At 35.8% G+C, this 16,198-nt stretch overlaps 1 protein-coding gene across 1 annotated transcript; it reads right to left on the bottom strand.

Moving 5' to 3' along the window:
- Positions 1-5,153: 5,153 nt before the first annotated feature.
- kcnk10b (potassium channel, subfamily K, member 10b) lies at positions 5,154-15,304 on the bottom strand. Its single transcript, XM_060879323.1, has 7 exons — positions 15,285-15,304; positions 12,420-12,829; positions 9,597-9,714; positions 7,480-7,640; positions 7,155-7,347; positions 6,391-6,533; positions 5,154-5,916 (listed from the first exon to the last, which is right to left on the bottom strand). Coding segments are annotated over exons 1-7 (1,659 nt in total). The 5' UTR covers positions 15,286-15,304; the 3' UTR covers positions 5,154-5,283.
- Positions 15,305-16,198: the final 894 nt, after the last annotated feature.

The following is a 16,198-nucleotide window of genomic DNA, read 5'->3' as shown; positions in this document are numbered from 1 at the left end:
CATTTTATTGTATCACTGTTATATTAACAGTGAGGAAATATTATTATATCATCAGAAAGAGTTTGTTAACCAGTTGAACACATATGTGTGTCAAAAGAGCAATAAATGGGTGGTGCACTGTATCTGTATACCTTAAAAACATAAACATTAATAGATATTGCAGCTAAACACCATTCCATTTCCTCATCATTGTCTGCAGACATGTGTTGTAGGAGTATTAGACCTTCTCACTGATTTATCTTGGTTCTTTCAGAATGCAACAGATAATACCTTCCAAACAGGATCAATATCTGCCTTGTCCATTCATCATTCAAAATCCACAACAATTTTCCTGTGTGTTTATGAAAACATAGAAGGAACACATCATTGAACACATCACAATCTTTTCCTTTTTGAATTCAATTCAATTTATTTGTATAGCGCTTTTAACAATTCACGTTGTCTCAAAGCAGCTTTGCAGAAGTATAGAAACAGAAGAGAGAAAAACGAATACAAATAAATACATACATACATGTATGCATACATACATTTAAAGATTAAAATTTGTTTTAAAATATAAAATCAAAATTTAAAATACTATCTATCTATCCATAATGAGCAAGCCGGAGATGACGGCCGCAAGGAAAAACTCCCTGAGATGATGTGAGGAAGAAACCTTGAGAGGAACCAGGCTCAGACGGGAACCTCATCCTCATTTGAGTGACACTGGACAGTAAATAATGAAAATGTAAATAATGTCATTTCTACAACAGTTTATAATAGTGCAACCGAGAGCTCCTGAGGACCTAATGGGTCAGCGCAAACTCTGAGCTCACCACAGACCTAACACTAATTCCTTTCTGTGAAAATCTTCAAATTATTGCTGATAAAGACCAGACCATACAGCTAACTGATGCAACATTGGTTCAAAGAAGGCATGACAGTCTCCGGGCAGCCCCATCCACAACAATCCCATGAGTCCTTGGGCAGGTTGACCACCGGGCGACGAGACTCCAACCAGGGGTAGAACATCAGGTTTGATGAAGTAGCTCCGTAGGAAGAGATGATCAGCCCAGGAACTTGGAATACTGGGAGCGTGGGGGCGGCAATATAGCTCGACAGAGAGAGAGCGAGAGAGAGAGAGAGAGAGAGAGAGAGAGAGAGAGATAGAAAACTCCTTATAATGTTTGCCAAAACAGTCAATTTTGTCCACACAAATCAGACACTGAATGACATACAAAGAGATTGAGAGGATTTTGTTTGGCTTTAGATCATTCTGCTGGCAATGTATGTTGGAATGGATGGATATAGGCTTCCAAGTTACATCATTTTTTTCTGTGTAGATTTTCTATAAATCTTAAAATGTCTCTGCTATTGTAGTCTACTTTGCATTCTGTCTGGTGTTCTTCTATCCTTCACATTGCCCTTGAAGTTATCGTCTTGCTGCTCTCAATTTGCAGATTACTTCATCTTTGTCCTTAATATATGGGGATATTGGAGGGCTGATCGCTGCCAGAGAAGCTTTTAGAAATTAGCTGAGTCAGCAATGTTGAAAGCTTTCTTGTTTATTAAAGTGGCAATAGGTTTCTTTTTTCTCTCTGCTTAATTGCAATCTCTTATTATGTAAGAGAACCATTGTTGTTGTAATTAGGACTTATTTTTGTTTTTGTTAAATGTTATTGGTACAGAAAATGCCAACTTACTTGCCAAACTTGTACAGTGAGCCAAAATTACTGTGTTTTTTAGGATTTCATGCCAGAAATCTTGGGTAATGATCTAACTGGGTCATAAGAAGGCCATTTATCTGTTTATAATTCATAACACTATTCATCAACAATGCCCTTTCTCTGTCCTACAAAACCAACTCTAACCCTACCCTTCTTTTAACACTAAACTCTGCCCTTTCCTTTGACGCTATTTCCTTTCAGTTGACAGAATTGTTCCATAGAGGCAGTACTGTTCCCATTGCCACATTTAGGTGCTGTTTTTGTCACCAAAGCATTTCCTTCTCTTTCTATTCTCCTTTTAATAGAAACTCATGGTGTACTGAATATGCAGTATAGCACATCTGTAACAGGAAATTCACAATCCTTGTGCCTATACAGTCTGCTGTACTGCACCTCAGTTAAGTCATGACTGACAGGGAAATATAACAGTACTACTGTAATTTAATGAGGAACTGTACTGAACATCCTGAACTATATAAATATCTTTCTTTTATATTACATGATAGAATTAATGTCTTGGGTCAGTTAGCTGTGTCAGCTAAGCTCTGTATATGATAGCTACCAGACTTAGTACCAGTCTTACACACAGGCACAAAATCCATTTATTTGCGATTATTTGTCAAGAAAAAACTTTCCTTGACACTTTCTTTATACTCCACAGTCATCACGCTATAGTTATTGGTTCTCTACCTAAAGACTATTTTTTATTTTTTTTTTTATGTTCTATTGATGATTTTTTATGTTCTATTGATGTTCTATTGATATTGATATATGGTGTATATGGCTCTGTTCTGTGTTTTCACCAGTCATTTTACAGACACTATACACTTTCTTTTTTGTACCTCTTGGCCCTCTAGTGGTTGCAACAATACATTAATTTACTTACACCAAGAAGAATGAAAGTGTCCTAACTAGTCATTCTGGAAATAATAATGGTACAATTTTGCAAAATTCCTTAAATTCACTGTAATTAGGCTATAATTAGACTGTTATTTATATGTGCATGTGTTTGTGGAAACCAGCACGGGGCCATTATTTTTATATTGTTTAAAGAATATCTTAAAAAATGGTACATCAAGCAGGATCATAGGCTAGCTAATGACTTAAAAAAATCATTAAACATGTTTACTCAAAAATCAATAAAAAATATTACAGACTTTCCAAAAAGGGTGTTGTAGTGAGCACTAAGGCTATCTGTTTTTTGCAGGGGATTGTAATGTACTCAGCATGACAATTGAAGGTACTTACTGTCATTGGTAGGACTTGTATCACTGAGCACATGCAGTATCGTGTTTATTTTCACACTAATGGCTATTATATGTATTTGAGCTGCTTGACTTAAGACAGCTACTTTGTTTTATATTATTAAAAAGACCAAAACAATTAAAACATGACTAAATCTTTTCACTCTTTATCTCTGAAAGCAGCTGTTCCATTAAATCTAACTATTCCTAGGGTTTCATTCTTTTTTGCTAACATAGTAATGAAAGTTGGATGAATGGATTAATTACAATTCTAAGTGAGTGCTGTTCAATTATTTCAAGTTGTCATTCGGTTTCAGGTATTCAATGACTACATTCATATCAGAGGCCTGTATAAGGTATCATTGTTTTTTGGATAATTCAGCATCTAAGGAAAGAGTAGGTTTATGACATGATTCATTACATAGCCCACAAATTAGGGATGTACCGATCCAATATTTTGGATCGGTATCGGCGCCGATCCAAGCATTTTGAGTGAATCGGGTATCGGTGGTGCGTGACCAATCCAAATCCGATACCCGTGGTCATGCGTATCGCACTTTTCAGAGCGCCACCAGTCGAATCCATTCCACTTGAGGAATGCCCTAATAAATTAAACTCGTTTTACATTGACCACACTCCTGCTTCCTGAAATCCATGGGCGCCCATGCCCGCGGTGGTTGAATAATGTCAATTAACTAACTATTGCTTGAACTTATAAGAAAAATACACTTATATATTAAATTACATTAATGTAAATAAATATAATAAATTCTATAGGAAATATGTTGCACAGCCTATTTAGCAGGTTTAGCAGGCACCCTTTCCATTTACCTCAGCGCGTTAAACATGTCGCTCATTTGGGTGCAAGGTTTACTGTTTAATACATTTTGCATTGTGTTTCAAGAGTTCTAATATAAGATTCACTTTAAAATATTGCCTTTTCTTCAGAAAATAATTGAATTTAATAATTGCAGTATATATGGTTTAAGTTGTTATACCACTAACTGTTAAAAGTACTGTTTGCTACTGCATTCATACTTTTTTAAGGTTTCTTGTGTTTTCATTTTTCTTCCAGTAATGGGCATTTTTGTATTTCTTTGCCAGAAACAAATAAATCTTAATAACTAAACGAGTTGTATACATTCTTTAGTTTTAAAGGTAGAAAAGAACACAGGTATCGGATCGGTATCGGCCGATACTGGCAAACTCTGGTATCGGAATCGGATCGGAAGAGAAAAAGTGGTATCGGTACATCCCTACCACAAATGCATTGTAATATTTTGGGCTTCATGCACATTGAAGATGACAAAGTATATGCTGAAAACTCCACTGAAATTACTGAAAATAAATTAGGGTAAATGATAAATGTTCTATTCTGATTTCATTCATTCATTCATTCATTCATTTTCTACCGCTTATCAGAACTATTCTCGGGTCACGGGGAGCCTGTGCCTTCTATTCTGATTTTTTATTTTTATTTTTTTAATAAAAAGTATTATTTCATTATTTTCAAATAATTGTGAGCTCATCACATATGAGAATATTTCTAACACAACAAAGTTCATTTTATAGGGTCCTTTTAACAAGAGAATTTAATGCAATAAATGTTCAGAAAATGTCTCTAGATAATGGCGACTATACCAAAAGCTCTAAATCTAAACAAAGTAGAAGATGTTTTTTCTGGTCTATCAGGTTATTGAATCAAATAGGTGGGTGGATGATTCATTTGCATTTACATGGAAATTCATCATGTTGGCATGGAATATTCTGACAGACATGGATCATAAGTTCACAAATAGATTTTATATCTCTATCTGTAATCTTGTTTATTGTTGGAATATTGGCAAATGATCAACAAGAAACAGCACAGAAACAGTTCATATCAAAGTTTCACTGTTTAAGTCAAAGTCTGCAGTTTGACCTTCTGAAATAGAGTTTACAGCCAAACATCTCTGTAAATGTACGTCTCAGATACAGCAGAACACAAAGTAACTGAGTCTGAGCATCAGCAGTTTCTCTTTAAGGAAATGGCTCCTGGAAAGCCATGGTCACAACCCCTATTTGAATGTTGCTATATCAGTCTCTGGCACTATAAACAGCAGTAATTAATTCTGAAAAAGTAAGAAAAAATACAGCATGCTTTATAGTTGATAGGATTTCACTGGCAATTCAATGATCCCTGATAGCTCACATTTTTGGAAACCAAGATGTGATATGAGAATAAGAGACACTGATCAAGAGTCATCTAAATGAGTTGAGCCATAGCATACAAAACAGAAAGGCACATTCTCTGGCATTCATGAATCGCTTGCCGCCCATTTTCATTGGCTTGTCTATGGCTGATGCTCTCTCTCCACCAGAATTCTCTCTCTCTCTCTCTCTTTGGCCTGAGCAGGGACAAAACCATTCAGCTGTTCATTCTGCTCAATGTATTGTGGCAGATTTGTGAACATGGTGTTGTTCTCTTTCTGTGTCACCTCCTCCTCCTGTTCCTCCTCTTCATGAGCCTCCTGTCTCTCTTCAGCCAGTGTGTTGTTGCTGCTGTTACTGCTAAGTCTTGTTGTATTCTCTGCTATATTTGGTGGCATGTCTTTGTTTCTGTTGCGCTTGGCCAACTTACTGAGAGAGCCAAAGCGATTAAAGATGTTTTCCTCTGAGGCTGTGTGTTTATTATAGTTCTCTGCCTTCATTCGGAGATTGCTTAGCTTTGTATCAATGCTCTCCTGTGAGGATGTGGTGAATCGACCTCTGTCAAAGCTGGAGAAGATGGCTCTTTTCTCTGGAGAGAGCATGTCAAGAGATTGTGCACGCTGCTCCAGACCCAGGCGTCGACGTTCCATACTTCGAATGGTGGCAGCACGTTGCAGCTTGTCATGGAGCTCTACACTGAGGCGTCGCCGAGTTTCCCGCAGCTCAGCACGCACGTTCGCCTTCCATTCAGCTGCATGGGCCTTAAACTCACCGACCTGAGATACAAACAGTCAGTCGTTATGGACATCCAAATATCGTTATGGACATCCAAATATACATGACTAGAAAAATCTATGTCTTAATGTTTCGTGACACAACCTCTGGGGTTAATAATTCCAAAGTTGATAGCCCAAGTTCAGTTGCTTCATCTTGCCACTAATAGGCATACAATTATTATGACGATGATAGACATTTTATTAGTCAATTCCATTAAAACAACTTAAATCACGGGTGCATGTTGGTTTCATTTCCATTAAAAGCATTAAAAGCTACTGATAAACTACTGTATATTATTGTACATCAGAATGACATATTGGTTAGAATGGAAATGGATTGAAGTGGAACCACAGGATTTAAATTATTAATGCAAAAAATAAAACACTGAATAACTGCTTTATTATTCTCAGAAAAAAACTGTATGATGTCATAAAAAAAGAAATAAAAAATAATGCATAAAATGCATATCATACCTCCTCTTTAGTCTTCTTGGACAAGACTCTTAACCAGTCTCCTATCATGCTGAGGACTGCTGCAAAATATGCCAAACCCACTAAGATCCAGAACCAAACTAGTGGCTTATACCACTTTTTGTATTCAATCTTTCTGTCCCCACCTGAAAACAAACAGCCAAAATTCAATACCTAACACAGCTAAGACTTTGCTCTCCGCCTTTAATGTGATACTGAAACTATTTTAAATGCAATAATGGTAACTTAACAGTAAAAGGCCAACACACATAGGTCTATATTTCTTTGTATCACAACATCATGGTGTGTAAAAAAATTATAGCATTTCATTTGTATCTTACCAGGACCTGTAGCCGGGTCCAGACTTACATGCCTCTCTCTAATAACTTTATGTTTTCCTTTTTATTTCAGCACAGTCACTGAATAATTAATAAAACTGAATTATATTCTTAATAACTGAAGATCAATCATTTCTTTCTGCCAAACCAAAATTCCCCAAATACACTTCTCACATTACTAATAGGAAACCATTTTATTATACTGCACATTTGTGCATGCATTACTATGGTGCCCAGAGTCAATCCCCAAAAATCCATCCAACAATCCAAACATTCATGTTTTCCTTGGGAATTAACTGATGAATTAAATCAGACATTATCAGAGTAATCAGAAATTAGGCCTGGTAAGCACTGCACTATACTGTAGGCCCCAGGACACATATTTGTAAGTATAATACCAATAAAATTAGGCAGAAAGGTCAACTCTACCTGCTACATAATCCCCAATACCAACAGTTGTGAGAGTAATGACAACAAAGTAGATAGACTCTAGTGTAGTCCAGCCTTCAATGTGTTGGAAGATGACAGCTGGTATGGTGACAAAGACGATGCATCCGGCCAGGATGAATAGAATTGTGGAGGTCACACGGATTTTGGTCTGACTGATCTGCCTATGCCTCTGCTGTAAAGAGAAACAGGCCAAATATAGCTATGAAAACATTATGGTACTATATAGAAATGACTTATCATTTACACACAAAAAAACCCCAACAACAATAATAACAACAACAACAACAATATTAATAAAGCTTACCCTGAAAATTCCCTCCACCTTTAAAATGCTCTTAACAAACATGGTCCCTAGTTGATCACCAATGCCAGCCAGTAGGAATCCAAAGAGAGGAATACCAAATATGGCATACAGGATGCAAAAAATCTTGCCACCTTCAGTGCTGGGAGCAATGTTCCCATAGCCTGCATACATGTGTGTAGAAAAAAAACAAGAAGTGGATATTTTAATATTGTCTTCTACTATGCAATACACCAGCTATGAAAACTGAGAAAGGAAACTGATAGGATGTCCTGAAACACCATGGCAGTAATTACGGTATGCTGAAGAGAAAAGAATAGAAGACCTGATGATAAAAGCACAGAAGCATTCTAACCATCAGATAATAACAGTCTCATCAAAGAGGAATGAGACATATTAAATACATCCAACAGTTCAATAGCCATCTATAGCCTTTTTAGAAATCCAAATATTGAATATTGAACTTTTATTTTATTTTTTTATAACATTGAAAAAAGTTCTGTTTAATTAATAGAATAAACATATGACATTCACAAAATACTTCTCTCTATTGATATTTCAAATAAAATCTTAATAATTGAACCAAAATGTCCAAAGTGCTTCTTATATAATTCACAATAATAATACAGAATTAATGTATTATAATTGTATTATTGAATTGTATTAGAAAGCAGCTGACATACAGGTAGTTCTGATTTTGGAGCTTTCAGCATGAACGCATTTCAATTTTATTGTGTAGTTTTCAAAATCTCAGCTTTAAGAACAAGCATTAAAATATATAGTCCATATTATATCACTGTATACAGTGATACCTCGAGATACGAGTGCTTTGACATACGAATTTATTGAGATACGAGCTGTGATTCGACCAAATTTTTGCCTTGAGATACGAGCATATTTTTGAGATACGAGCATCCGGGTATCAAACAAAGATCCCCAACAACCACGTGTGCTCTGTTTCCCCCGCCTCAGCTTTCCCGCATCTCACTCGGTTAAAGCTGCACACGACAAACAACGGCCGATAAACCGGAAGTCATTCATTTCCTATGGAGAGTCGCAAAGGGGCTGCGTGAGGTTCTGCGGATCTGCGGATCTGTAATTTTCGGATCCGTTTTGAGCGTTGGATCCGTTAAAAAACGTGAACTTGTGCAACTACACCGCATCTGATATGCCGACCGGACAGGTTTTTATTAAAATGACCGGCAGATGTAAGTGAGGAAAAAGTGACAAAAAAGGCAAAAACAAGTGAAGAGAAAAGCGATGAAGAAAATTAAGCAAAATGAATGTAAAGAAAACAGAAATTGTAGCAATTAAGTTCAATTAAGTTAAGAGAATTTCAGTTAAGTTTGTTAATTTTAGTGAAGTTTAATTGAAGTTAAATTAATGCTACTTTACACTTAAATGAAGTTAAATTTAAGTGTAAAGTAGCATTAAGAGTGTAAAGTAGCGAGTAAGTGAACGAAAGTGAACGTGTAATTCCGCCTAACTCCTCCGCCTGTTTACTCCTCCCTCAACCTCCGTGCGCATCTTCCGTAAGTAAAACCAGTTTATTTTTTAACATGCTCTTTTATTACTGTATGTTTTTATACAATATTTGTCATTTATAAATACAGGTACTGTACATTTTTCGTATTCAAAACACATAAACAAAACAACTGGGAATTTTGCGAGCTGGAACGGATTAATGGGATTTCAATTCATTTAAATGGGGAAAATTGCTTTGAGATACGAGCAATTTGAGATACGAGCAAGGTCACGGAACGAATTAAACTCGTATCTCGAGGTATTACTGTATAAGGTGGTAATGGTCATTATTACATCCAACCACCTCTGACTCCATTGGTTTTTTTGTGTTCATTATCTACATGGATAGATAAAAGATACACTGTTCTTTACAGAAACAGAATCCAAGTCCATGAAACATAGCATTGTGTATGAGATTATTTAATAGAGTCAATAAGAAGAAGTAAAATGCCATTTCTTTTTTGGGGTGAGTCAAATAAATCAGTTTAGGACTCCAAATTCTACCACAGCAAAGTGAAAGAAGAGAAGGAGCACATAGTGATACAAATTGCGAGTTTTTCATCCTCAGGAATCATTTAATGAAAGCAACATGTTACCTATGGTGGTGATGACAGTCCCAGCAAAGAAAAAGGCACTACCAAGGTCCCAGTGGCTTGAGTTATAGGACATGTCTCCGATTGGACTAACCCCAGCACTGACAGCATCTATTGAATGCTAAGAAGGACAAAATGTACATTCATTATATTACATTAACTGATAGAGTTTACTAATGTTGAAAAAAGAAACATCTAACTTGGGATACCATAAAGGTCATATTTGGACATTTTTATTCCATCAACCCTAAGGGCACTCTGGTCTATCATCATTCTACTGGGCAACAATAAAAGCAACAGGAACATCAGCTAAAATAAAAATAGGATATATCTCTGATCATATCAACACTACAAATGTAACAGAGTGCATAAAAGGAAGAGAAGGGCATAGAGCAGATTCATAACCTCACTCTCTTTTTCCTGTCCTTATCATGGTGAGGAAACAGGAGAACAGGTGAGTGAACAGGAGAACACTGTACAGCAGTTACACTAATATATCTATTTAATCATGATGTGTCATGCTATGTTCAGTGACAACATTGTTGGCATTCATTATTGTATAAATTCTAAGGAATGTATCTGCTAGGTTAATATTGACCATATTTGACAGAAATAGTAAAACTGCAATGTAATGTGTTCTCTCTGCTGAAGCTGTTTATTGAGATGTATAAAACATTCTAATTATTTACCACAGTCTCAGAATTTATGTGAATGGATATTGCATTTTGTAACTGTAATCATAGCCTTAAAACATTCAGTAGCAATTGTGTAAATCAAAGTGTACACTACAAAACTTAGCCCTGTTGCAGATTACCAAAATGAGTCTGTAACAAGGATAAAATGCACTGTGCAGTTAGGTCCCTCCACCCAAGCAGCTCGCTGACAAATCATTGTACATCTCATGTGATGTGAGTAATTGTTAAGATTGTTAAGTATCAAGGACAAACCTGTTTGGCAGATGCCCCCCATAACCGGATTAAAAAAATGTGTGTAATAATTTAAATGGTGGCATTTTATATAAGGAGACAATTTTGGAAGGACGCCCAAAGTCTGTCCTTTATCACAGTCAGGAGGTCAGAAGTAAAGCTGTAACTACGTTTTCTGTCAAGGGAAAGGAAAAGAAAGGAAAGGACATAGGACCTGGTAACATGGCAAGCTGCATTTTTTGTATTATTAACTTAAAGAAAGAGAAAAATGAAACGCTGCTGTGTGAACAACTGTTAATATCAGTTAAAACAAAAGTACAATTAGGAACTTACTAAATAATTCGGAATATATCAAAAATAAAATCTAATAGTGATGTCTCCTTGTGTTTTATTTGTTATCTAACACAGAATGTTATTCTACACATTAACAAATAATAGCACTTCCTACACTTTAAGGTTGTACTGTAATTAAGCGCAGACAAATTGGAAGACCAATCAATCATATAAGAACTGAAATCACTGATAAACATAGAGGAGGATGATAATTAATGTTTTTTTAACTACAGTGAGGCGAAGAGGTTTAAATTGCCCAGAGTTAAAGGCATCTAATACAGCATGTAATTAAGAATGCTTTGTCTTCTCTGAGTCATCTCTCCACCCAGGTGAAAAAACAGCATCCTGGCTGGATGACAGTGGATCGACAGGACATTCTGAGTCAGTACTGCTCAGCCCGCTGAAAAATTGCCATTTTTAATTGCCTCCATAAGGCAGAATCATTACACTGCCTAGCTCCAGCTGGTCCTATACACCAGGATGAGAGGAACACACCATGACAAGCGTGACAAAGCATAGAGATAGCTTCTTCAGGCTAGAAACTTACTTTCATCATACTTCATTAAAGCCATTCTGTGAGCTTCCTTCATTAAAATTTAGATAGGTACATTTAGATCCCCCACTACTGTTATTAATATGATTTGAAATTATTTAATTCTATCCAAACATCGTGTGATGAATCATGTAAGCGCACTCTCAGAGAATATCATATGTCCCTCTTTCGAAAGGCACACACCAATGAGAAAACTATATGGTGGATTCAACATTGTATGAGTATGATTGACAAGTGATGACCTAATGAGTGAATGACCTAATGAGTGAGTGAAGTCATTACAGTTACTGAATATTACCACACATACTATATAGATAAGCAGATAGAAAGATAGAGACAGAGGGAGGGAGAAAGAGAGAGAGAGAGAGAGAGAGAGAGAGAGAGAGAGAGAGAGAGAGAGAGAGAGAGAGAGAGAGAGAGAGAGAGAGATTAAGAGCTGTTCCAAGAAGGTGATTTCATAGAATTTTAAAAAAGAACATTGCGAAGGCTGTTGCAGCAGAGAAAAGGAACAACTCAATATTAATGCTTGTGGTATGGGATTGGGATGTTTAATCAGGTGTACAGTATATATGATTTTTGCCATATAGAGAATCCCCTATGAAAGTAATTATATTATTATTTTATTATAAACGGAAAATATTGATCTTCAGTGTAGCTTGAACCCATACAAATTCTGACTCACACAGAACCAGAATTGTACCATCAAACTATTAGGCATTTGTAAACAAGTTGTTTTGACAGTTAAACTGGCCTTGTAACACAGTGTGGTCTGACTATTTAAATGGCTATTACTATAGTCATCATTACTATGATTATTCTGCTTCATTCAAGCCAGTCTCAAACATATAAAAATATTGTATGTGTGTGTTATTAATACATGGTTAGTACAAAAGCATAGTTTAAATACAGTTTGGGTCAGTTTTGGATAAAGAATATAAATAGTTCTTGATTGATGACTCAGTTGGTCATTTTCATATGGAAGTGCTTACTACAAGAACCACTGGATGTGCTTACCTTTATTAAATCTTCCAGCTCTGCAGGGGATACACATGGGTTCCCTTGGAGGAACAGAGCTTTCTTCTGTGTGATGGTGTTTTTCTGGTCACTCTCGAAGGGCTGCTCTAGTGCCTGAAAAACTAAACCACCCACCACCAGGTAGAGCACTACCGCCACAAACACAGCCAGCACCGTCTTACACTTCATCACATAGTGTATGGCCGAGCCATCGGCTACAGCGTCCATGCTGGCCACTATGCTCGCTGAGCGTGAGGAGATGGAGAGCCGTGGCAGGGGGCAGTGTTCATTTGCCTTTACCTCACAGCCCATTGGGTTCTGCATGGCAGCTAGACTGGCCTGAACCAGGGAGGACTGTATCACACCTGGCTGCAGCTTCTTTGGAGGGGCCATGTTTGTCTGAACCACCACTAAAGAGAGGAAATGGCAGACAAAGTGCATGATTTAGTCAGCTGTTGATTTAGCTTAATGAACAACTGGAAATACGAAGTATAAATAATATCTTAATAAGCCATTGATTTCAGATATATAAATAAATTGAGGCTTTGCACTTTTAATAGTCTTTACTACTGGAATGTTGTCTGAAACTATATCTAACAGAAATTTATTTAATTTATGCTAACAATCTCTATACTTCATCAGAGGTTTGAAAAGGAGCACACAGAAACACAACCCCACTTGGTGAACTATAATTAAATCTGAATGCAATATGCAGCCTGTGATGTGTTACATTCTGATTACACAGGCTGTAATTTGTGGTATGTCACAATGATTCCAAAAAAAGCTTCAGTTAAAATGAATTTTGATGCAATGTTATACCATGTCTTTCAATTTATTTTTAAATAACTGTTATTTTCCTTAAACGGTTAGAACAGATATATCAGTACAAACCACACTGTTTTTTAAATAAGGAATACTGCAGGGTTTATAAGTAGAAGACAGGGTGGGGACACAGAAAAGTGGAGATTAAGGTTCATAGTAAATGCATATCAGCAAGCCCCCTTGCCCATCCTATGGGAATTGCTTTCCTCTCCGGCACATAAGAGGGTGGAGTCCAAGCTCACCAATGATGCAATACTGCGAATATAATGTTAACAAAATTTCCCTGCTTTGACTCAAATGACACATTTCCTTTTAAAATCTTAATACTGATAACTAATATATAATCACTGATATACAATCACTAATATATAAACACATTTTCTAATTCTCATTTAGCACATGCTACTTCCTAACCATATGAATTTTAAATCAAACCTCATTTTACATTGTGAAATCTACTTTAATAAGCCTGTAAATCATAAATCTGTCAGTGCTTTTAAATATACAAATATAAAAAAAACACATAATAAACATCAAATGCTATTAAACCCTTTTTTACAATACACTAACATAATGACTTGACATGATCACATGATAATTCTGATTAACGTTACCTAATTTAATCAATGTTAACGTTAACTATGGGATTTGCTCTTGTTCTGATTATCAGTATATGAACTTCAGCAACTCAAGAATACTGCAGGAAGGTAGTGAAAGCTACAGCTCTACCAAGATATTAATCCGTTTATTGCAGGATCCTTATTCGAGTCCTGTGTGAATAGTCTTGTGAGCATTCATGTTGTACTATTACAAACAAAACAAAAATGTTCCAGATATTGGCATAAACAATTTAAAATAATTACACCATGTATTACATTAATAATTAAAATGTTCAGGTCTTTTATAGTACCTGTAGACACTTTCAGAAGAATAACCCACTACTCAAATTCCTTTATACGTGGACAGTAAAATCACTATACAGTATGTCCAAATCTAGTTTACCGTCATATATTCCATCTTGAGAGTAAAGATAACACCTCTACACTTACACGATCTTCATTCTAATATTTTAACTTTAACTATAATATTTTAACCATTTCCTATTTTATAATAAACGTGCACTATATATAATAAACTAAAAAGCGTCATGCTTTTAGAAAGCTACCAAGGACCACATGGGCATAACGTTTCAACATGGCATCCACCCATAGATGTATCAATACCCTGGGTCAAGAATAACAACCTTAATATTTCGACAAAGGTCATACTATTATTTTTATTATAATCTACAGGTTATCACTTAAAGGAGTAATTGAATTTGCATGAAAACATGTATAAGTGTAAATATTTTTTCAAATTGATCTAAAATAAAAGTATCTACCATAATAATAAAAAAAAAAATAAAACTGATGTTAATAGCATTAGAATCTGGCATGCATATGAAACAATCAAAACAATGGAATCATAAAGTCTGATAATAAATCAAAACTAAATAAATCAGAATAAAATCCTACCTTGCTCGGGGTTCCAATTCACTTGTTTCCTTGGATTCTCAACAGAAAATTTCATGGTGTTTTTTTTTTCAGTCGAGCAAAAGAGATTTAGGGTGATAATTCGTTAACTAGCTGTTTGGGGCTACATTTGGGGGAAGAAATGTCTTTGCATGCATAAGGCGGAAATCTTTTAAGACCAGCTCGTTTTGATATGTATTGTCTGAGGTTGTAGTAATTCTGTCGGCACGGGAGCGCGCATCGTCCCCGCGAACGCCTCTGTATAAAGGCTCTGTGATTTCATTCAACATCACACCCACGTATCTTATTAGCATACTATACATCTAGCGGAGGGGAAAAAACCCCAAAATTAACCAATTAAATAAATTTGATGGAACAAGACGTTGGTTATCTGTGAAGAGAAAGACTATTGATTCTTAATATATCTCATCGTTCAAATACTTTGTTTCAGAAACGCACTGGTGAAACCCTTAATCTTTATAAGAGCTCATGATAGGAAATAAATAAAAAATAAATACAATTTGTTACTTACTGGTTTCTGAGTGGATGCTATCGGCGTGGACAATTTCCCCGTCTGAAGGAGCGTCTATTCCGGTAGACACGTGGGGTGGGGGGGGGGGGGGTGAGAAACATCAGCTGCGCCCAAAAACCAATACTAGCTTACTAAATGTCAACATAGTACACAGGCACTTATGTACCCTGTGTGCACAACTACATCTACATACCATCGAAGAGAATTCCACCTATTTGTTAAATCTATAATAATAATACTATAATAATAGTTTACAGTATGCAGGACATTGCATATAAGAATGTCGATTACACAAAATTATATTATACCACGTTATGCCTGTTTTTTTCGGACAGGATCATTTAGACAAACTATTGTATAGGTTATATTGTTATTTAGCTTCTACATTAAAAATACAACAACAAATGAATGATGCTGATTTTCAGTGGGACTGTGTACTTTGGATTGGCACAATAAGATGTAATGCTAGTCATCAAATGCAATCATCTATAGATCTATATGTATATAAAATAAATCTTAAATAAATAAATAAATAAATAAATAAATAATCTCTTTGGTGTAGGAACGACCCAGTGACCCCCTTTTCTCACTCAATAATGCATAAGATTGTGCTTTGCCCCTCTTAAGCCACAGCATCTATTAATAATGATAGAATATTCAGCATGGACACTCCTGTACAGATTACTGCATTTGGTAAAAATAAAATAAAACGTTCCATTTAGACCTTTTCATTTTCATGAATCCTTCTAATTATTCGTGTATTATTATTATTATTATTATTATTATTATTATTATTATTATTATTTGTTTAGGAGATTTTTGGGGTGGTTTCTGTTGTTCCTTCTTTGTGGGTCCACTAGTGGTTTATTCATGAGCGCCATAGCGCGTGAGCACTACGTGCCTCTGTAATACGT

This window comes from Tachysurus vachellii, chromosome 10 (assembly GCF_030014155.1).
Source record: "Tachysurus vachellii isolate PV-2020 chromosome 10, HZAU_Pvac_v1, whole genome shotgun sequence".
NCBI classification, from domain to species: Eukaryota; Metazoa; Chordata; class Actinopteri; order Siluriformes; family Bagridae; genus Tachysurus; species Tachysurus vachellii.
This window is presented reverse-complemented; position numbering and strand designations above follow the sequence as displayed.

What these genes read in the sequence shown, in the direction of transcription:
- kcnk10b (XM_060879323.1), bottom strand. An exon ending in AGCTGGAAGATTTAATAAAG is followed by an intron (nt 9,715 to 12,419) that starts GTAAGCACATCC and finishes TGTCCTTCTTAG; the next exon opens with CATTCAATAGATGCTGTCAG. An exon ending in AGGTGGAGGGAATTTTCAGG is followed by an intron (nt 7,348 to 7,479) that starts GTAAGCTTTATT and finishes TTCTCTTTACAG; the next exon opens with CAGAGGCATAGGCAGATCAG.